The following is a 25,861-nucleotide window of genomic DNA, read 5'->3' as shown; positions in this document are numbered from 1 at the left end:
GTACTGCACAGTGGCGCCCCTACCATTAGGCCACCTGAGGCGGGGGCCTCAGGTGGCACTCTTCTGAGGTGGCCTCACCCCCCCCCCCCCGCCCTTCCTTCCCTAACCCTTCCTCGAACTTACCTTTCTTGTTTATAAAGGGGGCGGCGACAGCAGCAATTCCTACAGGCTGCCCTGCCGCCAGTCCCAGCCCCTTCTCTCTACTGCACTGTGCCTCTTTGATATAACTTCCTGTTTCCTAGGAGGTGGGGGAAGGGGCTGGGACCAGCAGCAGGGCAGCCCATGGGAATAACTGCTGCCGCTGTCACCTCTGCCTTTCGAAAAACAAGAAAAGAAAAGATAAATTCAGAGAAGGGGATTGGGGAAGGAAGGGGGGAGATGTCAGATCATGGTGGGGGGCTGTGGAGGAGGAGCCGGGGTGCCAGCTCATCCCTCGCCTGAGGTTGAAGATTGTCTTGGCCCGCCCCTGGTACTGCAGGTACCACAGTAAATGTGACAATATTCTTATAACCTCTCTGAAAATACAGCAATTTGATTTCAGTGGTAAGCTAGAGTACTGAAGCATTTTCATAAAACTAACAGCAAATGTAGCGCTGTAAAACAAACCTAAGATCCTTCTCTTTATCTCTGAGCAAAAACAAAATAAGTGTTAACTTTCCCAGACCCCGCTCCACCAATCCCTTTGTTTTACAGGGATCACATCGAAGGATGAGATGGAAGCATTCATTACTCCTTGGTTTCTCTTCCCTGAGACTGTCAAACAGAGCTACGGATGGCACAATCAAGGTACTAAAAATGGGCACTCTGTCACTTTCCACTGATTTCATACACCTGCATGGAAGGTATGATAAATAGGGCCTAACACGCTAAGCATTTTTCGAAGATACAAACAGAAAATAACCCTTTAGATCCGTACCCTCTGGAGATGATACTGCTGTCACTTTGAGTAACCCATGAGAACTGTTATCTTAAAATATAATTTGTACTTCTGCATTATTAGAATTAACTTTTAATGGCTCTATACCATATGTTCCTATAAATTAATGACCAACAGTAATAAAATATATCATAAGTGTGGTTTAAAAAAAAATCACTAATATTAGTAGATCTGCAAATGTTACAATTAGCTCATGCAAAAAAATATCACTAAGGACACACCACAGCAGCAAGTCATAAAATCAAACTTAATGGCTTATCAAAGTGGAAGAGAATATAGGTAAAAATGTATTTCGTACTTTAAATCAAGGGTTCTCAACCCTGTCCTCAGGCCAGTCAATCAGGTTTCCAGGATAGCCACGAAGAATATACATGAGAGAAATTTGCATAGAATGGAGGTAGTGCATGTATATTCATTGTGGATATCGTTTGTTTATTATTACTATACCGTAACTTATTAGAAAGCAAATCACAATGGTTCACAAAGTATAATTATACAGTAAAACAACAATGAATTAAGAAATCCATTTAAAATAGGAAAGGAGACTGACATACCTTTCATACAAGAAAAACAAATAAAAACATCCAAGCAATCATACCAAACAAAACAAATATTGCAGTTTAAAATGTAGTTGCATGGTTCTATGTTGAATGGGGAGGTTAAATCGACAGCAAATGCTAATTTAAAATAATATATGTCTTTAAGCAGCATGGAAAGGGGGATAAGATTTTTTCAATCTGATTGGTTGTGACAACAAGTTCCACAGTGCTGGTGAAAGGAAGTAAAAAGCCGATGCGTGAGTAGATTCCCATTTCACATTGGAAGGTGATTATTGACAAGTGAACGCAGAGTAGGGGCTGGTGGCTAGGTGCGTCCTGAGGACAGGGTCGAGAACCCCTGCTTTAAAGGGTAATTCTACAACCGGGATACAAAATCACACACTGGACAAAAAATGGAAAAAGAGGTGGAGGAATAGCCATTATATACAAATCCGAATTTAGTATCACAAACACAGCAGAATCCATACTACCACAACTTGAAATCGCTTCCATAAGAATAAGCCACCCAAACTTACAGGAACACCTAAACGCAGTTGTACTCTACAGTCCCCCAGGAAACTGGCGAGACAGTCAAACACACCTCATGGACTTTATCTCGAACACCTGCATCTCCTCCTCAAACCTCATCATAATTGGAGATATCAACCTACACCTGGAAGATCATACCATAACAAGCACCCAAGACTGCAAAGAATTCTTACAGCTCTGGGACCTACAAGTACCAAAGACCCAACCGACACACGAAAAAGGACACACATTAGACATCATAACACATAAATTCGACCACCTTAACTTTATACTAACTAATACCAATTGGACACCCGTATTATGGTCAGACCATTACACAGCAAACATCACCCTCAAATGGAGACGGAAAAACCTACCAAACAAGCAAATACGAAAAACATACACCACAAGAGGGAAAATAGACCCAGCTAAATTTTGGGAACAGATTTACAATGACGAATGGACAACAAATGCAGACACAATCCAATTCCTCTCTAATTGGGACAACAGATGTAAACTGATACTAGACAACATCGCTCCAATCCAAACCAGAACCTCGCACAGGAAAAACACAACACCATGGTTCAACGAAGAACTGAAAAAACTCAAAACACAAGTTAGGAAACTAAAACGCACGTGGAACAAAAAAAAAAGATGATCCCACCCTCAACACTTGGAAACTACTCCGAAGGAAATACAAATATGCCATAAGACAAACCAAAAGACAATACTTCAAAACTGAAATCGGACCAAATTACAAAGACACACACAAACTCTAACAAACTATTAGACACAACCCCAGTCACCACCACCAACAAAGACACCCCAGGAGCCGATGACCTGGCGAAATACTTCAACGAGAAAATCATAAAATTACAACTCAAGATACCAACCAGCCCAATCGAATATACTACACTCCTAGAATGCCTAGACCCAGAACCTGGAATCTACCCAGCAGACAGGATCTGGACCGAATTCACTATACTACCAGAAGATCTCATCTCACAGACACTTAAAAGATTCGCCAAATCTCGCTGCAAATTAGATATATGCCCAAACAACCTCATGAAGTCGGCCCCCCAACAATTTATAAGGGACCTAACAAACTATGTGAATTTCATGCTACAAAATGGACACTTCCCAAAGGAGAAGGGAAATCCTACTCACTCCCATACCCAAAGATACAAAGAAAAATACTAACGAACTACAGACCAATAGCATCCATCCCTCTATTCACCAAATTAACAGAAGGCATGGTGACCAAACAACTCACAGAGTACCTAAACAAGTTCTCGATACTACACGATTCCCAATCAGGATTCCGCTCTAATCACAGTACGGAAACCATACTAGTCACGCTTATTACCAAACTCAAACAACTGATAGCAAACAGCAACAACATTCTACTGTTACAATTTGACATGTCAAGCGCTTTCGATATGGTTGACCATGGAATCCTACTACATATCCTCGAATACTTCGGAATTGGAGGCAACGTTCTCAAATGGTTCAAGGGTTTCCTAACCACCCGCTCATATCAAGTGACATCAAATTAGACTATATCTGCCACATGGACACCTGAATGCGGAGTTCCACAGGGATCCCCCCTCTCACCGACCATATTCAACTTAATGATGACGCCCTTGGCTAAGCTACTATCGAATCAGAATCTAAACCCATATATATATGCTGATGATGTGACAATCTTTATCCCTTTCAAACACGATCTAAGTGAAATTTCCGATGAAATCAACCAAAGCCTACACGTAATGAACTCCTGGGCAGATGCATTCTGACTGAAACTAAATGCTGAAAAAACCCAATGCTTAGTTCTCACCTCGCAATACAACAAAAGGATTTCACCACCATCAACACATCCAACCTAAGTCTACCAATCTCAGACACCCTGAAAATCCTTGGTGTCACCATTGATCGACATCTGACACTTGAGAACCACGCAAAAAACATAACTAAAAAGATGTTCCATTCAATGTGGAAACTAAAAAGAGTCAGACCATTTTTCCCAAGAAATGTCTTCCGCTACCTGGTACAATCATTGGTACTTAGTCATCTGGACTATTGCAACTCACTCTATGCCGGCTGCAAAGAGCAAATACTCAAAAAACTCCAGACAGCCCAGAACATGGCAGCCAGACTTATATTTGGCAAACCAAAATACAAAAGCGCAACACCCCTTCGCGAAAAACTACACTGGCCCCCACTCAAAGAACGTGTCACGTTCAAACTCTGTACCTTGATCCATAAAATCATCCATGGCGACGCCCCAGCCTACACGTCAGACCTAATAGAACTACCACCCAGAAATGCAAAAAAAGTCCTCCCGCACATTCCTCAACCTTCACCCTCCCAATTGTAAAGGTGTGAAATACAAATCAATGCATGCATCAACCTTCTCTTATACAAGTACACAGCTCTGGAACACACTGCCACGAAATCTAAAAACGGTCTATGAAATGACTAATTTCCGCAAACTCCTGAAAACCTCTCTCTTCGACAAAATATATCACAATGGACAACATGCGTAACACTACACTCTTTAAGAGACCTAGGAACGTTCTTTAATGCCTTTTGCTCTCACTATCATGTACCTAATGCCCTTAACTTAAACACTATCAAGTATCTCACCATCATACACACAAAACCTCTGCTAACACATATGTCTATTCTTTTCTACTTCCATTACCATGTATTTCTCCACCATGCACCAATACCTGTTGTAAAACCAAATGTAAATTCTTTTCTATGTTCAGTATCCACGATGAATTGTAAGCCACATTGAGCCTGCAAAAAGGTGGGATAATGTGGGATACAAATGCTATAAAATAAATAAAACTGGGCACTATATTTATGTAGCACTTGAATGGGTAAATAAATGTACAGAATACGGTCTCTCTTGCGCATAAATCTGTAATGGCGCATGCAAGCGGCATAGTGTGTAAATGCAGGGGGCATGCACATGGCAGGGCTGCCACTTGTGTGTGTAACTTACAGAGTACTGTCAGTTGCCGATATCCCTGCTGCATTTATGCGACTGCAGTTGCACTGGGTCTGTAGCTGGTGTAAATGTGGTCACATACCCTGTAGGCGCACCAAATCCAGTTTACAACAGTATTCTATAATGTGATCGGGGAGCCCAGATGCCATTATGGAATAGCCTCTCACCGCACAGCATCGAGGCTCCTAAAAGGACGCGCTCACTTATAGACTTGCCTCCTAGTCAATTTTACATGTTTACTATGTAGTTAAAATTGGCTACTAAATTTGCTTTGTTGGCTACTACAACAGGGCAAATGATTACAGAGCCTTGACCTTGCAAACCTCTGTGGTGTACATCTGAAAAATGGCTGGCTGGAGCATCCAATATTACAGCACTTTAATTCCCAGATAAGAGCACATTTGTGCACTGTAGCATGTGTATTAGTGATATAAACCCCCAAACCTTTTGTTGACATTCTGTCCAGACCATGCTTACAGTGGAGTTTCCTATGTAGAAGACATGGACCCTTCTATTTATTCTTTACCTCAGCACCTTCACCCCCTTCCTTCCCATACCCCACTTTTTAGCACTGCGTCATATACACAAAAGGTAATTTTATAACGGAGTGCTTCCAATAGGGACCCTGAGGCCGTGCAGTAGGAGTCTACTGTATCACAAAACCTGGACACTAATGTTCCACTAGAGAATACAAGCGTAACCCGGTATCGTAGTGTCTACGCTTACACATCCGCAGAGCAGGCATAAGTGGGGATGCCGAACTGCGGCAGCAACATGAGTACCTTACTATTCTCTTAGTTACCTGTGTCCCACCCTTGCAAATACATTCTGCGCAATTTAAATGGGTATTTCAAAATAGCACGTAGGTGCCCTATTATAATTTACATGGATACTGCACAATATGCTAAGTTTTCATATTCAAGACATTTACACTCATACCATACAGAAATGAGAGTGTCTAGATTCTAGAATCGCCCTTACAATGTACTGTGACTTGTCCACAATTTGCAAACCTAGCCCTAGCTATCACACAAACATGCTACTCATTAGAAAGAAGGGAATGCAATGACTCAGTGGACATCAAGTGTCAACAGAAAGCACATTCACAGCTACCAGAAATGAAGAGTCTGTATATTTTTTATTTGCAATGCATTTACCTTTGATTTTGCTGAATCACTAGTGGCTGAATCTGTGGGGAATTGAATAAAAGAAAACATGGTTAGCTTTTCGTAATTAGCAGCAATTGTACGACAGATAGCGCTACACTTGTGGAAAAGACAGGCACAGGAAATGTGAAAAGCAAAAGAACAAAACAGAGTGGATAGTCAGAGCTCACAAAGATGCAAGCCGCACCACAGAAAGCCACCGCCATGAAAGGATGCTGTGAATTGTAGGCAGAACCAGCTCAATGAGAGGAATGGCAAAGGAACCCTGTTCTTCTAAACAGAAAACAGAAACACTGAGGTTTATTATTTCTTTTTAAATAGAGAGCTCACAAAATATCAGTTTAGTGTGTTTCATTCTGGAATAGTGTGCTGCCCTGGGTTTGAACTGGCTGATAAAGACAGTTAGAATCTTATTTTAGCTGGCCTAGCTGTTAAACTTCAGAGGCTGATGTACAGAACTGTGAACATTTTCTTTGAAAGGGGTAAGGGGTAGTCTAAAGTACATAGGAATATGCAAAATACTAGAAATGTGCAAAAATATGTCAGCATTTCTGGCTTTTGCATGTTATTTTTTTCAGGTAGGGCCTGCTTTCAAAAAAGATTTTTTTAAATTGAAAAACTAGGCCTGTCCTCATAATAAACTTTTGCACAGTTTGCTACGCATGAAATTTTATGCAATTCATAAATAATGTGTTTCTGGAATGCTAAAGCATGCAAAGCAGTTCAACGGAGCTCATTTGCATCCACAGAAATACTGCACACAATCCAGCAGGAAACTGTACAGGTTAGAATCCTGGCTTCCGGGCCTTGCTAAATCAAGCCCCCTCCCCCCTTTAGAAATAGAATGGGAGAAATCTTAGCAAATCAGGTCCTAAGCCCCAACTTATTTTAAGAAACCTCGTCAATCCTTAACAGGTTTCACACTAACTCCCATTTTATGCACTCTAGTGTCATTATGTGCACATACTTGGGTGGAAACATGGCACAGGCCAATGGGCAAGTGCAGGCCACTATTTGAATTGAAAGGAATTCAAGTTATCAGGAAGTTTCTATTATGCCAGACACATTCTAAATCATCCTGCCAATGATCTCACAATCAAGACAGGTGATTTCTGGGCTTATTCGGGGCTACCAGTACCCTGCTCCAATGACTGCTTAGGCAGTTATTATGCATCATGCTTTATGTCTTGAAAAGATTAAACTGGCCTCACTGACTTTTTTAACTTATGTATTGTTACTTTTTGTTGGTTACATTTCAGAAGCTACCAGCTTTGCTAGTGTTTAAGCAAGCGTTATGAAATGAAATGGACACCAGAGCTTTACTGTGGGGCAAAAACTGAGACTGTACAGGTATAAAGAGGGCAGAAAGGGGCTAGCAAAATAGCTAAAGAATGTTCTCTGACATTCTGTTTTTAAACTTATTCTTTTTCTGGAACTATAACGCTCAGCCCCCTGCCACACCCCTTTGAACACATGGCTAATGTTTTATGACTAGAAAAACTGGTAGATCATACCATGCTATTTCTCCTCAGGGTCTGCTTCAGAAATAACAAGAAACAGCAGAAAGACTTTAAGAAAGTAGCATCGATCTGTTTAAAATACTCTTAACAGAAAATTTACAGCACAGATCATCTAAGTTTTGCATTTACAAGAAACGGGGGTTTCTGCAGACAAGGCAGCTACAGTGTGGACAACAGTCCTCCTTCTTCCTACAGTTCCAGCTGTCCATCAGTGACATCACAGAATCCATTAATGACATCACCGTGTGATAGACTCCTCCCACTTCTCCTGTTTCAACATCGGTAAAGAGCGGAAAAAAACACCCTTTTAAAGCTACAAGAACTAGAGACAAAGGGACAGCAATTGCCAGGCACGCATGCTGGGGCAAGACAGCAAGAGGGAACAGGAGAATTCCTACTGGAAACTTGTGCCTGCCCACCTGCCACTTCTTCAAACAGAGTGGCAAATGTAAAAAGAATTAACTTTAACACAATCATACATACTTATATATTTTGTTCAGGAAAACAGTGTGTGAATTTGCATTTGGCTTACCACCACAGAAATGTACCTCATAACTATTTTATAATGTGCATTTATTTTGTTTTTGTACTTTGGGTGACACTATTTCTGTAAGTATAAAAACGTCTGCCATCACAGCAACCATATAGACAGTGGAACAAATTTGTTTTACCTTGTGATGACTACTGTATGAAGAATTGTGAATGAAGGGAATGGTGGTGTGCATGCTTGTGTACCCAAGTAATGTGAGAATCAGTACACTCAGGTCAACCAAAATAAAAAATAAGAAAGAGAGAGAGAGAAAGAACTAGTTTAATAATAAGAAATCTGTTCATGGGACTGAGATCCATGAGTAGACAGTGTAGTTCAAGAAGGGATACTGGACAGGTTAAATTGAGCCTTCGGACTAACGCTGCCCAGACAAGAGTTACCTGATACATCTCCGGGAGACACTCCAGTTCTTCCAATGTTGGTAAGTAAATGATCTATGTTTGGCACTGGTTGAGACTCTACAGTGTTTTCCTCCTGAACAGCTGTCTACAGTTAATAAACAAAGATCTCTTCGTCATTCCACAAGCAGTTCACTATGATTCACAAGCATCTACTAAGGTGCTATTACAAACCTAACAAAACTTCAGCAGGAAACATCAGTTCTCCACGTCATTACAGTTACAAGAAACCAGAAAGGCAGTAACCACTGCCAATATGTTCAATGCAGCACAATCAGAATCAATAATTCAGATGGAAGAGACTGGTATGTTTGGATTATGACCTCCTATCAAATTTAACTTAGAAAGTAAATGTCTCTTCAATTCGCTTATAAACTGGAAACACTACTTACAATTGGTTCTTCAGCACCTTCGTCTGCGAAAAACCAGTCATGCTAAAAATAATGGGGGGGGGGGGGGGGGGGGGGGGGGAAACAAAACACAAGTTAAAAGGCACTATTGTGGCAAAACTGTTGGGTGAAGCAACTGATGTAGAATATTGAGATCTACAGCTAGGTAACAAGAGGTCCCAAGAAGCACTACATCTTGGTTATACTCCTTTGAGACGCCTGATTTGACTTACATGTTGGATAAGTGTCTCTACTATTTTATACTGGTCTGGCATATGAGTAACCATGTGGGTCATGTTATCTTCAGATGTTCTCACAAGCGTTGGGCCAAATACTATTGCCAGGTTCCTTGGTTCCATCTGAGGAAGATAAAGTGTATCATTATCAACTGCTTGCAGTAAACCTTGTATTGCATGACCATGTTCAGTCTTTCCATTAATTATTAATGTAAAAACCTTGTGTGGCCATTAACAAAAATCAGGGCGTGAGCCCTTAACGCCACCTATTTTGTAGGCAATAAGGTCTCGTGCATTAATCCTGCACTAATCAGTTAGTACAATGCCAATGCGCTGAATAGTGCAGAAACACCAATTCACCCCCCCCCCCCCCCAAACACGTCCCCTCAGCCAAAAATTAAAAAATATGAAACTTACCACAGGATGCCGCAGCATGCCCTGCAGTAAGTCCTTTTAAGTTGCAGTAAGCGTGCATTAGTGCTTACCGCAGTTTAGTAAAAGGACCCCTATATATTTTCTGGGAGGGGGGAAGGGAAGAGGCCAGAAAATCTTTTTATTGTTGGATTTCCTGGTTGTTTACAGGACTTTTCATTTTGTTTTTCCTTTAATTCTTGTTTTCTATTTCGGGGACACAATTGTGAACAGTGCAAACTATTCTTCAAAGGTTTGTCTTAATATAGTGCAATAGTTGAACCCTAGCTTGCACCACTGACTCAGACCTCCCCCCCCCACCAAACATTTTGTGTTTTCTGCCGTCATTCTCAGTTTGCAACATGAAAGATGAGAAATATCATTGATATTTCCCACGTAATTTCAAATGGAGACACATCCCACATATTTTTCCCCTATGTTTTCAGCCAAACTTTTGGTGGAATCTTGAACTAAAGATTTGAGGGCTCTTTTTACTAAGCGGTGGTAAGCCCAATGCAGGCTTACCGCTTGCTATACAGGAAGTACTGCTGGGCTACCATAGCAGCTGATGGTACTTCCCACCCTTAGTGTGCCGTCATTTCTGGCACAAAAAAATTTATTTTTGTAGCGCCGGTGTGTACCTGACAGTAATCAGACAGTGCTGCACGCTGTCCGGTTACTGCTTGGTTAACGCGGAAGCCCATACTACCACCTCAATGGATGGCGGTAAGGCCCCCCCCTCCCCCCCCCCCCCCCCCAAAAAATGACCGTGCAGCAAGTGCTTTATTTGCCACACGGCCATTTCCTGCAGGAAGGCGAGACATCCCTTTTTCCAGCTGCAGTAAAAGGGAGCCTCGGGCACGCGTGTAAAACACACACCAGCCCCCTTTTGCCGCAGCTTGGTAAAAGGGGCCCCGAACTAGATATACAGCAATTAGTTTCAGTTTTAAGTGGGCTGGATAGAACTTGGTAGGCTTTATTTTGTGCCTATATGAAACATCCTACTGTATAAAGGTGACGTGGGTGATATGTACCTTTGTATAACAGTCCTCCAGTGCACACAAATTCAAATCTGCTTTGAAGGTGTGAATGTGTGCGTGAACATGTATTTTATCAAATAAGCATACACAGGACAGCACCGTCCCAGCTCTGTCCAAATTATGCCTCTAGAACCTTTATGCAGAGATTGCATAAAAAGCTCAAACTTTCCATATGCCTACTTTTTACATGTGGATACTTCTGCAGAATTTTATAAAAGCCCTTTTCTATGCATAAAAAAATGCTTGCTTTACACGTAAAAACGTCTTTCTAAAATTAACCCAAGTATATTCAATTCTCTCATATCTTTTACCTAGAAACTACAACATGGTTGCTGAAAGATTACCAGAAAAGCTGTGAATCTGCCTACCATGTCCTGAGAGAGATGCATGAAGTGATGTTGGTAATGATTAAGAACTTGGGATTCATTAAGCATTTGCATCATTATGAAATATTGTCTTGATTATCAAATTTCTGTACCTTATTTTTTTCTGAGTTTTCTGCCACGGTCTTCAAATGTGTGGAGAGAAATTTCAGTGTTTCATAATGATGTTCTGGTAAATCATAAATCTGAAAATAAAAGTGATTTAAATTGTTAAATTGCACAGACACAAATATTTTTGGCCAGTGTGTCAATAGTGTCAGAGAATTTCATGATAAAACTAGTAACACAGCAGAAAAGAACGGGAGAATCCCAGTTATTTTTATCTTCATTGCTAAGAATATATCCAGCTACTAGCTGTAGAAGCTCAACTGCTTGTGGCATATCATGTCTTCTCCAAGTCATTTTCTGCTGTCTTCTCATGCCTGCTGTTGTGAGCACTTAAGAAGGTGGTCGGTGGGGAAAGGGTCCTAGCATTAAGGTGTTCTCCTCTCGATCCTGCTATTGTAGTGGGTGAGATGTTGTGGATTAGTAGAATTTCTGTGGGGTGGGTATCAGGGAGGGGGGCAGTGTTTGGGGCTTTTTCGGATTGTATAGGTTTTGGAAATTTATGATGCATAAATTATTCCTTCTTCCACAGATTGAATATGTATAAGTTGTACCAGGAGCATGATATAGCTAGGGTGAGACTGGGTGCCCTGGCTTTTTTTCTGAGGTATGGAGTGGTCATGGGATTACAGTGGAATTAGAAAAGGTACTGAGAAGGCGACGAAAATGATAAAGGGGATGGGACGACTTCCCTATGAGGAAAGGCTAAAGCGGCTAGGGCTCTTCAGCTTAGAGAAAAGACGGTTGAGGGGAAATGTGATAGAGGTCTATAAAATAATGAGTGGAGCGGAACGGGTAAATGTGAATCGGTTGTTTACTCTTTCCAAAAATACTAGGACCAGGGGGCGCACAATGAAGCTAGAAAGTAGTAAATTGAAAACGAAATCAGAGAAAATATTTCTTCACTCAACATGTAATTAAACTCTGGAATTCACTGTCAGAGAATGTGGTAAAAAGTTAGCTTAGCAGGGTTTAAAAACGGTTTGGATAACATCCTAAAAGAAAAGTCCATAAGCCATTATTAAGATGGACATGGGGAAAATCCACCGCTTATTTCCAGGCTAAGCAGCATAAAATGTATTGCACTGTTTTGGGATCTTGCCAGGTACTTGTGACCTGGATTTGCCACTGTTGGAAACAGAATGCTGGGCTTGGTGGACCTTCGGTCTACCCAAGTATGAGCACAGGCTGGATTCTTCACTGCAATTATTGCCAGAGTATAAGCCACTGTCTAGGAGCAATTTTCAAAGGAATTTCTACACAAAACCTAAATATGTGATTAAGTGTGCTCATCTACTGGGGAGACATTCCGGGGGGGGGGGGGGGGGGGCTGAATGACTGCACTTACATGCATATTTTTTCCCAAAAGACTGCACTATGTGCAAAGAAAAATGAAAGTGTGCAAAGAAACAGTAGGTGCAAAATTACACATATTTTTTTCCCAAGTCAATTTTTGCCTTTGAAAATTTATACAATGTCTGCAAGTAAAAAGTACCCACAAACTTTACATATATGTACTTTATTTAAAAGTTGCCCCCAGTATCTGTTGGCAACGACCTTAGACTTTAATTGACAAGTCATCTTCCGGTGCCACATCAATTGCCGGACAGATCATTTCGCAAGTCTATTGAAAACTACAGTACAGACTTAAGAGCGCTCCCACGTGGAGGCTTCAAAAAGACAAACATATTGAGAATCTGGGAAATATCTTGATCTCCACAGCACCATGATCAACTTAGAAGACCATCAAACCAATCCTCCTATTAGAACTGTGTTGATTGTGAGACAACAAATCCTCAGTTAAAGAAACAGAGAAAGAAAATGTCAACTTATTATTATGTTTGTTATATTATGCTGTTCTAGTGTATTGCATTACACTGCTTTTTATGGTATAATCCGCACTGAGTCAGTCCCCTTTTGGGAAAAAAGGTGATAAACCAGTATAAAATAGAAATAAAAGGCACAGCACAGCCAAAGAAGAAAGGGCTAGTCACAGCTGTGCTGTGGTTGGCCAAGAGTTACTACACTAGGTGGGTATAACCCAGTATGGGAACTGCCATAAAAACGTAAGAATAGCCATACTGGGTCAAACCAGTGGTCCATCTAGCCCAGTATCCTGTTCCCAACAGTGGCCAATCCAGGTCACAAGTACCTAGCAGAAACCCAAACAGTAGCAACATTCCATGCTACCAATCCCAGGGCAAGCAGTGGCTTCCCCATGTCTTTTTCAATAGCAGACTATGGACTTTCCCTCCAGGATCTTGTCCAACCCTTTTTTTAAACCCAGATATGCTAACTGCTGTTACCACATTCTCCGGCAATGAGTTCCAGAGCTTAACTATTTGCTGAGTGAAAAATATTTCCATGTAACTTCATTGAGTGTTCTCTAGTCTTTGTACTTTTTGAAAGAGTAAAAAAAAAAAAATTTTGATTCACTTCTACTCATTCTATACCACTCAGGATTTTGTAGACCTCAATCATATCTCCCCTCAGCCGTCTCTTTTCCAAGCTGAAGAGTCCTAACCTCTTTAAGCCTTTCCTCATATGAGAGGAGTTCAATCCCCTTTATCATTCTGGTCGCTCTTCTTTGAAACTTTTCTAATTCCGCTATATCTTTTTTGAGATAAGGTAACTAGAACTGAACTCAAGCTGAGGTTGCACCATGGAGTGATAAAGTATTTTTGGCCTTATTGTACCATCTCTTTCCTAATGGTTCCTAGCATCCAGTTTGCATTTTTGGCCGCCACCATGCACTGGGCAGAAGATTTTAGCGCATTGTCTAAAATGACACTTAGATCTTTTTCTTGGGTGCTGACCCCCAAGCTGAATCCTAGCATCAGGTAACTATGATTTGGATTATTCTTCCCAATGTGCATCATTTTGCATTTGTCAACATTAAATTTCAGCTGCCATTTGGATGCCAAGTCTTCCAATTTCTAAAGGTTTTCCTGTAATTTTTCACAGTCCACATGTACTTTAACAGTTTGAATAGTTTTGTGTCATCTATAAATTTAATCACCTCACTGTGTTTCTGATTTCCAGATCATTTATAAACATTTTAAATTATTGTGGCCAGGGAAGGAACTGGTGTATTAAGTAGCTCTGATGTGCCACCTTAGAGAGAGATGTGAACCGGCTGCAGCTTACTGTTTAGTTCATGCTACTTCCTTTAGATATTCTTTTTTTTTTCTTCATTTAAATTTCTGTTTTGACCCTTACTTATTGTGGACTAAATATGGATTTATTTTTCCTTTTTAACTGCACTGGAATTTTTCTGATCCTTTTCAGGTTTATGATTTATGTATACTTGACATTATTGGTAAAAGTATAAATAATTAAAAAAAAAAAGTTAAATAGCACCAGTTCCAGTACAGGTCCCCGAGGCACTCCTCTATTCACCCTCCTCTAATTGAGAAAAATGACCATTTAACCTTACCATCTGTTTTTTTTGTCCAATAACCAGTTCCTAATCTAAAGCAGAACATTGCCTCCTATCCCATGACTCTAATTTTCTCAGGAATCTCTCATGAGGAACTTTGTCAAAAGTTTTCTGAAAATCTAGAAACACTACATCAAGTGGATCATCTATCAACAGGTTTATTCACATCTTCAAAGAAGTGAAGCAAATTGGTGAGACAAGACTTCCCTTAGCTGACTCCAGGCTGACTCTGTCCCATTAGACCATGTTTATCTGTGTTCTATAATTTTATTCTTTATAATAGTTTCCACTGGCATCAGGCTTATCGGTCTGTTATTTCCCGGATCATCCTTAGAACCATTTTTAAAAATCGGTGTTACATTGGCCACCATCTAATCTTCAGGTACAACAGATGATTTTAACAACAGGTTACAGGTAAGTATCAGCAGATCAGAAATTTCATGCTTGAGTTCTTTCAGTACACTAGGGTGCAGGCCATCTGGTCCAGGTGAGTTACTCAGTTCCTCCACGATGTCACCCTTGAAAACCATATCTGGTACAGGTAGATTTCTTACATCTTCTTCTGTAAAGACTGAGGCAAAGAATTCATTCAGTTTCTCTGCTATGGCCTTGACCTCCCTGAGTGCCCCTTTTGCTCCTTCATGATCTAATGGTCCCATGGATTCCCTCACAGGCTTTCTGCTTCTGATGTACCTGAAAAAGTTTTTTGTGAGTTTTTGTCTCTGCAGCAAGTTTCTCTTCATATTCGCTGCCAAGTCTGGAAACCAGAAGAGGGTGACAGAAGACAGCCATCAAGGATCCAAAAAAATAAGATGGTGGTTTCTGCAAGTGCATTTATCATATTGTTTTTAGCTATCCAGCAGATGTTCAGAGAAAGTCACATCTGTATTCTCTTTACTTCAAGGTCCTGCATTAACTTTTACTTTAATAGTATTTTCATAGCATCGCCCTTTCATAAAGTTAGATTAACAGGTCTGTACTTTCTTCCCTTCTCCCTGTTCCCACTTGAGCAGTAGGATAAATCTCTTCCATCTCCAAGGAAAAGCTGGACACAGTTGGGAGCCTTTTTGGTATAATGAGGTATACACCATCAGGTTTACGGTCATATTCACTCATCTGTGTAAATATCTCAAGCTACCTTCTCCTCGGTAGTTTGATTTTTAATCAGTCATTTCACATTTAAAAATTCCACTTCCCATCTTAGGTCTATTACTTCCTCCTTTCTCTATAAATACAAAGCTAAAGAACTCACCTAACATTTGCCTTTTGCAGATTCTTCTCTTCCCACTTTTCCTCTTTATCATTCTTATCCCTCTTTTAGTTTTGCCTTTCTCTAATATACCTAAGTGAGGATTTTCTTCTTTATTTTGGATCTCTGATCTCTTAACTGCCCTGGTCATTATTATACCACACCACTGACCCACAATAAAAACAGCAATACATGTGCTTTGCAACATTTTGGAAAGTTTGATGATTATGTAGTGGATAAAGTAGTATGGTTGGTGTGTTAGCCTAGTTAAATGCATGGATATTAAAGAGATTAAAAAAAAGATATCATTTTATTAAACATAATACATTTCTTGACTAGCTTTTTGGAGCAGATATTCCCTCAGAACAGAGCTGAATAAGCAAAAAATAACTGCCAGAAAATCAGTGACTCAAAGTACATTCCTGTGATAATGTGAAGAGGGGGAGAGATTGATATGCTAGGGCGATCTAAAGGCGATAGTGCAAGGTTATGCTCCAAAGCCAGGTCTCTGCTAAATCCTCTCATTAGTTTCAAAATCTCTGATCATTTTAACTTACAATATTGTATTACTATATGAAGCTTTTGCACATGCTTTTCAAGAAAGGTTTGTGAATATTTAAGCTACATGGAAGAGGAGGTATTAGGATTGTGATGAGGAAAGAGTTGATACCCAGTGGGAAAAGTTTTTGGTACCCGATGTAGAAGGTTACAGGTGATAATTAATAGTTTGCAGCCAAAGTACTGTACACAGGATCCATATTCCTCTTGGCTGTTGAAGGCAGACGAGTTTAAAGTACTGACATATTAGAAATTGTGTGGACAAGTTTAAAAACAGAGGTGTTTTTCCTAAGTTATTGAAGATAACGATAGAGAGGCCATTCTTGAAGGAGAAGGGATTAGATGAGGTAGGGCTGGAAAATTTTTGGACCGCCTCTAAAGTGCTATTTGTTTTTTTTTTTGGGGGGGGGGGGGGGTTAGAAAAGGTGATCATGGATCAATAGAGCTTTTAGAGTCTAACACAGTATCATCAATCTGAGTTTTCAAAGAGGAATAGTTAAGGAGAGGGGTAGTCCTCCTGGTGAAGTTTGACTTGACAGCAGCCTTTAATTTTTTGTTACAACAACTGAAGGCTACGGTGTAGAAGGAACTATGTCAAGATGGGTTTGGTCAATTTTGGAGTTACAACCTCAAAGGATAGCACTGGGTTTCTGGAGTCAGGCCCACGGAACGTGTTAAGTCGTATTCACCAGGGTTCAGTGTTGCCTCGTTTTTGTTTAATTATCTATGTAAGATCATTATATAAGATTTTTAAAGAAGCAGGGGTTTATGGAATGACATCTAGATTTTATCCCAGTGGCAAGGGAAGGAGGGGAAGAGCTGGGAACTTTGAATAGTCTCTTGATAAAGTTTGCAGAGTGGTTCCAAACCGACAACCAATCAAGAGAAAAGTATTATGGATCAAAAGGAGTGGAGAAGTTAGGACAGAAGGATTGGTAAAGTCAGAAATGGCTGAATTAGCATGGGTTCAGGAGGTAAAGGATTTAGGAGTGAAGATTAATGGTACTTTGTCAACAGGACTCAGTGATTTTGGGCAAGTTTTTCATTCAAGCTCCTTAGAATAATACGTTAGAACGTTATGCCCTTATTACTTATTATAAAGTGAATGATACATACCTGTAGCAGGTGTTCTCCGAGGACAGCAGGCTGATTGTTCTCACGACTGGGTGACGTCCGCGGCAGCCCCCACCAACCGGAAAGAAGCTTCGCGGGACGGTCGGCACGCAGGGCACGCCCACCGCGCATGCGCGGCCGTCTTCCCGCCCGTGCGCGACCGCTCCCGCCAGTTGAATGACTAGCAAAAGATGAAACACACAACTCCAAAGGGGAGGAGGGAGGGTAGGTGAGAACAATCAGCCTGCTGTCCTTGGAGAACACCTGCTACAGGCATGTATCATTCACTTTCTCCGAGGACAAGCAGGCTGCTTGTTCTCACGACTGGGGTATCCCTAGCTCTCAGGCTCACTCAAAACAAGAACCCAGGTCAATTGAACCTCGCAACGGCGAGGGTACAACAGAAATTGACCTACGAAGAACAACTAACTGAGAGTGCAGCCTGACCAGAATAAATTCGGGTCCTGGAGGGTGGAGTTGGATTTACACCCCAAACAGATTCTGCAGCACCGACTGCCCGAACCGACTGTCGCGTCGGGTATCCTGCTGGAGGCAGTAATGAGATGTGAATGTGTGGACAGATGACCACGTCGCAGCCTTGCAGATCTCTTCAATAGTGGCTGACTTCAAGTGGGCCACCGACGCTGCCATGGCTCTAACACTATGAGCCGTGACATGACCCTCAAGAGCCAGCCCAGCCTGGGCGTAAGTGAAGGAAATGCAATCTGCTAGCCAATTGGAGATGGTGCGTTTCCCAACAGCGACCCCTAGCCTGTTAGGGTCGAAAGAAACAAACAATTGGGCGGACTGTCTGTGGGGCTGTGTCCGCTCCAAGTAGAAGGCCAATGCTCTCTTGCAGTCCAATGTGTGCAACTGACGTTCAGCAGGGCGGGTATGCGGCCTGGGGAAGAATGTTGGCAAGACAATTGACTGGTTAAGATGGAACTCCGACACCACCTTCGGCAGGAACTTTGGGTGGGTGCGGAGCACTACTCTGTTGTGATGAAATTTGGTATACGGAGCATGAGCTACCAGGGCTTGAAGCTCACTGACCCTACGAGCTGAAGTAACTGCCACCAAGAAAATGACCTTCCAGGTCAAGTACTTCAGATGGCAGGAATTCAGTGGCTCAAAAGGAGGTTTCATCAGCTGGGTGAGGACGACGTTGAGATCCCATGACACTGTGGGAGGCTTGATAGGGGGCTTTGACAAAAGCAAGCCTCGCATGAATCGAACGACTAAAGGCTCTCCAGAGATGGCTTTACCTTCCACACGATAATGGTAAGCACTAATCGCACTAAGGTGATTCCTTACTGAGTTGGTCTTGAGGCCAGACTCTGATAAGTGCAGAAGGTATTCAAGCAGGTTCTGTGCAGGGCAAGAACGAGGTTCTAGGGCCTTGCTCTCACACCAAACGACAAACCTCCTCCACTTGAAAAAGTAACTCTTTTTAGTGGAATCCTTCCTAGAGGCAAGCAAGACCCGGGAGACACCCTCAGACAGACCCAACGCAGCGAAGTCTACGCCCTCAACATCCAGGCCGTGAGAGCCAGGGATTGAAGGTTGGGGTGCAGCAACGCTCCGTCGTTCTGCGAAATGAGAGTCGGGAAAACACTCTAATCTCCACGGTTCTTCTGAGGACAACTCCAGAAGAAGAGGGAACCAGATCTGACGGGGCCAAAAGGGCGCTATCAGAATCATGGTGCCGCGGTCTTGCTTGAGCTTCAGTAAGGTCTTCCCCACCAAAGGTATGGGAGGATAAGCATACAGGAGGCCGGTCCCCCAATGAAGGAGAAAGGCATCTGACGCTAGCCTGCCGTGTGTCTGAAGTCTGGAACAGAACAGAGGCAGCTTGTGGTTGGTCTGAGAGGCGAAAAGATCCACCGAGGGGGTGCCCCACTCTCGGAAGATCTTGCGTACCACTCTGGAATGGAGCGACCACTCGTGCGGTTGCATGACTCTGCTCAGTCTGTCGGCCAGACTGTTGTTTCGCCTGCCAGGTACGTGGCTTGGAGGAGCATGCCAAACCGGCACGCCCAACGCCACATCCCGACGGCTTCCTGACACAGGGGGCGAGATCCGGTGCCCCCCTGCTTGTTGACGTAATACATTGCAACCTGATTGTCTGTCCGAATTTGGATAATTTGGTAGGACAGCCGATCTCTGAAAGCCTTCAGTGCGTTCCAGATCGCTCGGAGCTCCAGGAGGTTGATCTGCAGATCCTTTTCCTGGAGGGACCACAGACCCTGGGTGTGAAGCCCATCGACATGAGCTCCCCACCCCAGGCGAGATGCATCCGTCGTCAGCACTTTCGAGGGCTGCGGAATTTGGAATGGACGTCCCAGGGTCAAATTGGTCCGGATGGTCCACCAGAGCAGTGAAGTGCGGCAACTGGTGGAGAGGCGGATGACATCTTCTAGATTCCCGGTGGCTTGAAACCACTGGGAAGCTAGGGTCCATTGAGCAGATCTCATGTGAAGACGAGCCATGGGAGTCACATGAACTGTGGAGGCCATATGACCCAGAAGTCTCAACATCTGCCGAGCTGTGATCTGCTGAGACGCTCTGGTCTGCGAAGCCAGGGCCAAGAGATTGGTAGCCCTCGCTTCGGGAAGGTAGGCCTGAGCTGTCTGGGTATTCAGCAGCGCTCCTATGAATTCCAGAGACTGAGTAGGCTGGAGATGGGACTTTGGGTAATTTATCACAAACCCCAGCAGCTCCAGAAGTTGAATAGTGCACTGCATGGACCGGAGGGCTCCTGCCTCCGAGGTGCTCTTGACCAGCCAATCGTCGAGATATGGGAACACGTGCACTCCCAGCTTGCGTAGATACGCCGCCACCACCACGAGGCACTTTGTAAACACTCGTGGGGCAGAGGCGAGCCCAAAGGGCAGCACACAATACTGAAAGTGCCGTGCGCCCAGGCGGAATCTGAGATACTGTCTGTGAGCTGGCAGTATCGGGATGTGAGTGTATGCGTCCTTTAAATCCAGGGAACATAGCCAATCGTTTTTCTGAATCATTGGCAGAAGGGTGCCCAAGGAAAGCATCCTGAACTTTTCTTTGACCAGGAATTTGTTCAGGCCTCTCAGGTCTAGGATGGGACGCATCCCCCCTGTTTTCTTTTCCACAAGGAAGTACCTGGAATAGAATCCCTGCCCTTCCTGCCCGGGTGGTACGGGCTCGACCGCATTGGCGCTGAGAAGGGCGGAGAGTTCCCCTGCAAGTACCTGCTTGTGATGGGAGCTGAAGGATTGAGCTCCCGGAGGACAATTTGGTGGCAGGGAGGCCAAATTCAGGGCGTATCCGCACCGCACTATTTGGAGAACCCACTGGTCGGAGGTTATGAGAGGCCACCTTTGGTGAAAAAATTTTAACCTCCCTCCGACCGGCAGATCGTCCGGTACGGACACTTTGAGGGCGGCTATGTTCCCGTGGATCCAGTCAAAAGCCCGTCCCCGGCTTTTGCTGTGGAGGCGCAGGGGGCTGCTTGGGCGCACGCTGTTGACGAGAACGAGCGCGCTGGGGCTGTCCCTGTGCCTGACGAGGCCTTCGGGCCGGCTGGTTGTACCTACGCTTCGCAAAAGAATAGGGTGCAGCCTGCCGGGCCCGGGAAAAACGTCCACCTGTGGAGGTGGATGCTGAAGGCGCCCGGTGGGAGAGCTTGTCGAGAGCGGTTTCCCGCTGATGCAGTTGGTCCACCATCTGCTCGACCTTCTCACCAAAAATGTTATCCCCCCGGCAAGGGACGTCGGCCAGTCTCTGCTGGGTGCGGTTGTCCAGGTCAGAGGCGCGCAGCCATGAGAGCCTGCGCATCACTATACCTTGGGCCGCAGCACGAGATGCCACGTCACAGGTGTCATAAATACCCCTGGACAGGAACTTTCTGCACGCCTTCAGCTGCCTGACCACCTCCTGATAAGGCCTGGACTGCTCCGGCGGGAGCTTCTCGACCAGGTCCGCCAGTTGTTGCACATAGGTCCGCATGTGAATGCTCATATAGAGCAGGTATGATTGGATGCGGGTCACGAGCATGGAGGATTGGTAGGCCTTCCTCCCAAACGAGTCCAGAGTGCGAGACTCCCGCCCCGGGGGCGCCGAGGCGGTATCCCTCGAACTCCGTGCCCTCTTGAGAGCAGAATCCACGACCGCCGAGTCATGGGGCAATTGCGGCCGCATTAGCTCTGGGTCAGAGTGGATCCTGTACTGGGACTCTGCTTTCTTGGGAATGGTGGGGTTAGTTAATGGTCGCACCCAGTTCCGAAGCAGCGTCTCCTTTAGGACATTGTGCAGCGGCACCGTGGAGGACTCTCTAGGTGGTGATGGATAGTCGAGGACCTCGAGCATCTCGGCCCTCGGCTCTTCCACAGAGACCACGGGGAAGGGAATGCTGATAGACATATCCCGCACAAAGGAGGCAAAAGAGAGACTCTCGGGAGGTGAGAGTTTCCTCTCCGGTGAAGGCGTGGGGTCCGAGGGAAGGCCCGTAGACTCCTCTGAGGAGAAATATCTAGGGTCCTCCTCTTCCCCCCACGAGTCCTCATCCTCGGTGTCGGACATAAGCTCATGTAGCTGAGTCCTGAACCGGGCCCGGCTCGACGTCGAGGCACCAGGGTCTCGGTGTCGTCGAGCGGTGGACTCCCGCGCCGGCGGGGACGGAGCTCCCTCCATCGACGTCGACGGGGACTCCACCTGCGTGGCGGTCGAGACCGGCACCGCAAGCGGCGGCGGTGTCGACGGCCCCGGCGCCGGGCTAGAGCTCGCCGGCGCCACAGTCATCGGCGCCGAGGGCGCAAGCACCCCCGGCGCCGGCACAGCCTGGCGCATCAGCCCTTCCAGGATCCCCGGAAGGATGGCTCTGAGGCACTCGTCCAGGCCCGCTGCCGGGAAAGGCGGTGGGGCCGGTAGGGGTGTCGGTGCCAGAAGCTGCTGGGAGCCAGGAGACGGCACCGAGGTGCTGGAACCCCGACGCGTCGGTACCTCCACAACCGACGGAGACCGCTCCTCTCGACGGTGACGCTTCGGCGTCGCCTCCTCTCCGACATCGGGTTGCACCGAGGGCGACCGGTGACGACGCTTCTTGTCTTTTTTCCGATGCCCGTCACCGGCGCCGGAGGGCATGGAGGAGGAGGAGGTCGATCCCCCTCGGTCTCGAGGTACCGGGTCAGACAGGGTTCGGTCCCGTGGCCCACGAGCTGAGGGAGTGACCGGGGCCGACTGCCCACGCGGCCTCTCACCCCCACTCTCACCGGAGAACCGGCGGGCCGACGGGACCTGTTCTCCTGGGGTCGCTGCCATCGGTGCCGATGTCTCGGGCATCGATACCGGTACCGAAGGACCGGGCGTCGATACCGATGCCTTCGAGGTCGACGTCGAGGGGCCGGCGCAAGTTCCAAAAAGACGGTCCCGTAGAACTTGCCTCGCAACCTGAGTCCGTTTCCGGAGACCGAGACACAAAGCACACGACTTGAGATTGTGCTCCGGCCCGAGGCACTGGAGGCACCAAGCGTGGGTGTCGGTCTGCGAGATCGGCCGGCCGCAGCGACCACACTTTTTAAATCCACTCGGGACCTTCGAGGACATCGACGGAAAAATCGCGTCGGCGAAGTCAAAGTCATCAATGGTGGCTGAAATCACACCACGAAAAAGCAAAACGACCGTGCGGCCACTAGGCCGCAACGCGGCGGCCCCGCTGGAAGCGAGGGAAAAAAGGGAGCGCGTGCCCCACACGCGCAGGGTTTTTTTTTTTTTTTCTTTTTTTTTTTTGGTAAAAGGAAACCGGGCGGTAACGAACCGTTAGTAAAAGTAGAAAAAAAAACACGATCAGCGTACACGCGATCGAACAATCCGGCGGCTGAACAGAGAGAGCGGCAAGGCACGACTCTCTCCAGGCGCGGAAAAAAAGGAACTGGCGGGAGCGGTCGCGCACGGGCGGGAAGACGGCCGCGCATGCGCGGTGGGCGTGCCCTGCGTGCCGACCGTCCCGCGAAGCTTCTTTCCGGTTGGTGGGGGCTGCCGCGGACGTCACCCAGTCGTGAGAACAAGCAGCCTGCTTGTCCTCGGAGAACCACTTTTACCCCGCTTATACCCTAAGCGGTTTCCATAAAAACAAACATATTACAGCTGGGAATCTAGCTGCAGTTTACCCAAGCTATTATACTAGCAAGATTTGGTTACAGTGAGTTGGTTTATTAGGTATTGTCACAGCAGATCCTTCATCATATTCAGTTGATACAAAACATGGCAGCATGACTGGTAAGAGTGCTCATTTCCTACACTGACTGCCCACTGTTTTAACGAAGTACAAGGATGCGCTCCAAAATACTTGCAAGTCTGATTTGAAGGGTATGCTCCAGGAAGGTCCCTCCATTTGGGAGGTCAAGGCCTGTTGGTAGTTAGAGGAAACTGCAGACAGGCAGGCAGCCTTTTCTTTTACTGTCCCTATTTGTTGGAATGCATTGTAGAAGGAAATTCATGGCTGTTCAGATTATTCACAGTTTAGAGAGGATGTGAAAATGTGGTTATTTGGATAAGCATAAGTGACAGTGGGTTTCTTTCAGTAAACTGGTATTTTATATCGAGTGGTGTGTGATTGCAGGTGGGATCAGGGACGATGGTAGATTTTTGGGTTGTGCCTGCAGATTTTAAGGTATGGGAGGGGAATTTTTAGGGATGTGAGTTTTAATATGTTGAAATAAGGGGGCATGTGTAGTTTTATTGGTTGATTATTGGTAATTATTTACATTTTATTATTATATTATTTTTATATACTGCCTTTCTGTGGTACAAGCAAAGCAGGTTACATATTGCATTCAGGCACTTTCTCTGTCTCTAGTGGGCTCACAATATAAATTTTGTACCAAAAAGTATTTTTTTTATTGCATATTGCTGTGGGTCAGGTATTAGAGACTATTAACAAATTGGTATAACCAACTAAATATGAAATTAGTCCAACACAAGGTACAACCTTATGTTACTTTGTGTTAAACTTTATTTCCATGAGTACAATAGCTAAAAGTGACAAAATTATAATTCAAAAGAGGTTATCAGAAAAGTAATAATTCAGTTTTAAAAAGGCTTGCACTGCATCAGATCTGATGAAGTGCTCTTGACATGTGTGTTTATAGCATTAAACAGGAATTGAGAATTAAAATGTTATGCATCTCTATGTAGCTGGCATGGGGCACAAACATTTTAGTCTATCAGGGGATTCAGGGGTGGACTGACCATATGAGCAACCAGGCAGTGTCCAAGGGCCCACGGCTCTCCCCCCCACCAAGCCTCAGTGGGCCCTCCCTTGCCCCACCTTGAATGGCCCTGGTGGTCTAGCAGCCTCTTGGGAAGCAGGAAAAAAAACCCTCTTTCCTGCCCGCTGTTGCTACTCTGCCCGGCACCACTGCATTTTCAAAATGGCTGTGGAGACTGCCGAGACCTGCGAGACTACCATAGGAAGTCTCGGAAGCCATTTTGAAAACACAGCAACGCTGGGCAGAGTAGCGGCAGTGGACAAGAAAGAGTAGGGCTCTTTCCTGCACCCAAAGAGGCCACTAGGGCCCTTCAAGGTAGGACCAGGGAGGGCACACTAGTGTGTGTGTGTGTGTGTGTGTGAGGGGGGGGGGGGGGCAATAACCTTTACTGCCCGGGGGCCAAAAGCACTGTGAGTCCAACCCTGAGGTGGTGCTTCAATACTGTATTTTCAATTGCTAAGGACAAGCAGGTTCCCTGGAGTCTTGCAGAGCTTGCTTGCCCCTCGTTATTGAAAATGAGATAGTGAAACAGCACCCCCCACTGGCAGGACTGTAGGTGGAAGAGTCCTGCTCAGCTTAGAGGGAACAGTGCCCAGTAGGTAAGAGAAACCAGCCAGAAGCCCAGATGATGAACTGGTAAGAAAACTGGTGAAGACCACTGTAATTCATTTTATGTCACACATCACAACCATCACATCTACATGCCCAAGAAAAGTCACATCAATGGCAGATTTTTGGACCAGTTTACTACTCATAGAAGACAGAAGCGAACAAACTTACCAATCTTTTGAGTGTTTTGAGGCGTTCTACAGGATCTTCTTTTCTGTTGGCTTCTATAAAGTCTGCATATCTATCTATTTGACAAGATAAACACATAATTTTACGGCCTGTACTGTCCACATAAAAAAGTGAACACGAACAGAGCTGCAGCGCAATTCATACAAACACGTTTCCTCTTCAGTTTAATGAAGGAACAAAATAAACCCTTTTCCAAGTCTGAGCTGCATCCATGGGTTTTCTGGAAAAACATTACTTTG

General features: G+C 44.8%; 1 protein-coding gene across 1 annotated transcript in view; it reads right to left on the bottom strand.

Moving 5' to 3' along the window:
• The window catches only part of ARHGAP21 (Rho GTPase activating protein 21), a 546,622-nt gene that overhangs the window by 2,943 nt on the left and 517,818 nt on the right, over positions 1-25,861 (bottom strand). Inside the window, 6 exon segments of the mRNA XM_030199291.1 lie at positions 6,178-6,209; positions 8,637-8,742; positions 9,047-9,088; positions 9,277-9,402; positions 11,209-11,298; positions 25,605-25,678. Of these exon segments, the coding sequence (XP_030055151.1) occupies positions 6,178-6,209; positions 8,637-8,742; positions 9,047-9,088; positions 9,277-9,402; positions 11,209-11,298; positions 25,605-25,678 (470 nt within the window).

The sequence above is a fragment of the Microcaecilia unicolor genome, chromosome 1, assembly GCF_901765095.1.
Source record: "Microcaecilia unicolor chromosome 1, aMicUni1.1, whole genome shotgun sequence".
Lineage (NCBI taxonomy): Eukaryota > Metazoa > Chordata > Amphibia > Gymnophiona > Siphonopidae > Microcaecilia > Microcaecilia unicolor.
The sequence above is the reverse complement of the archived record's forward strand: the minus strand, read 5'-3'. Positions and strand labels throughout refer to the sequence as shown.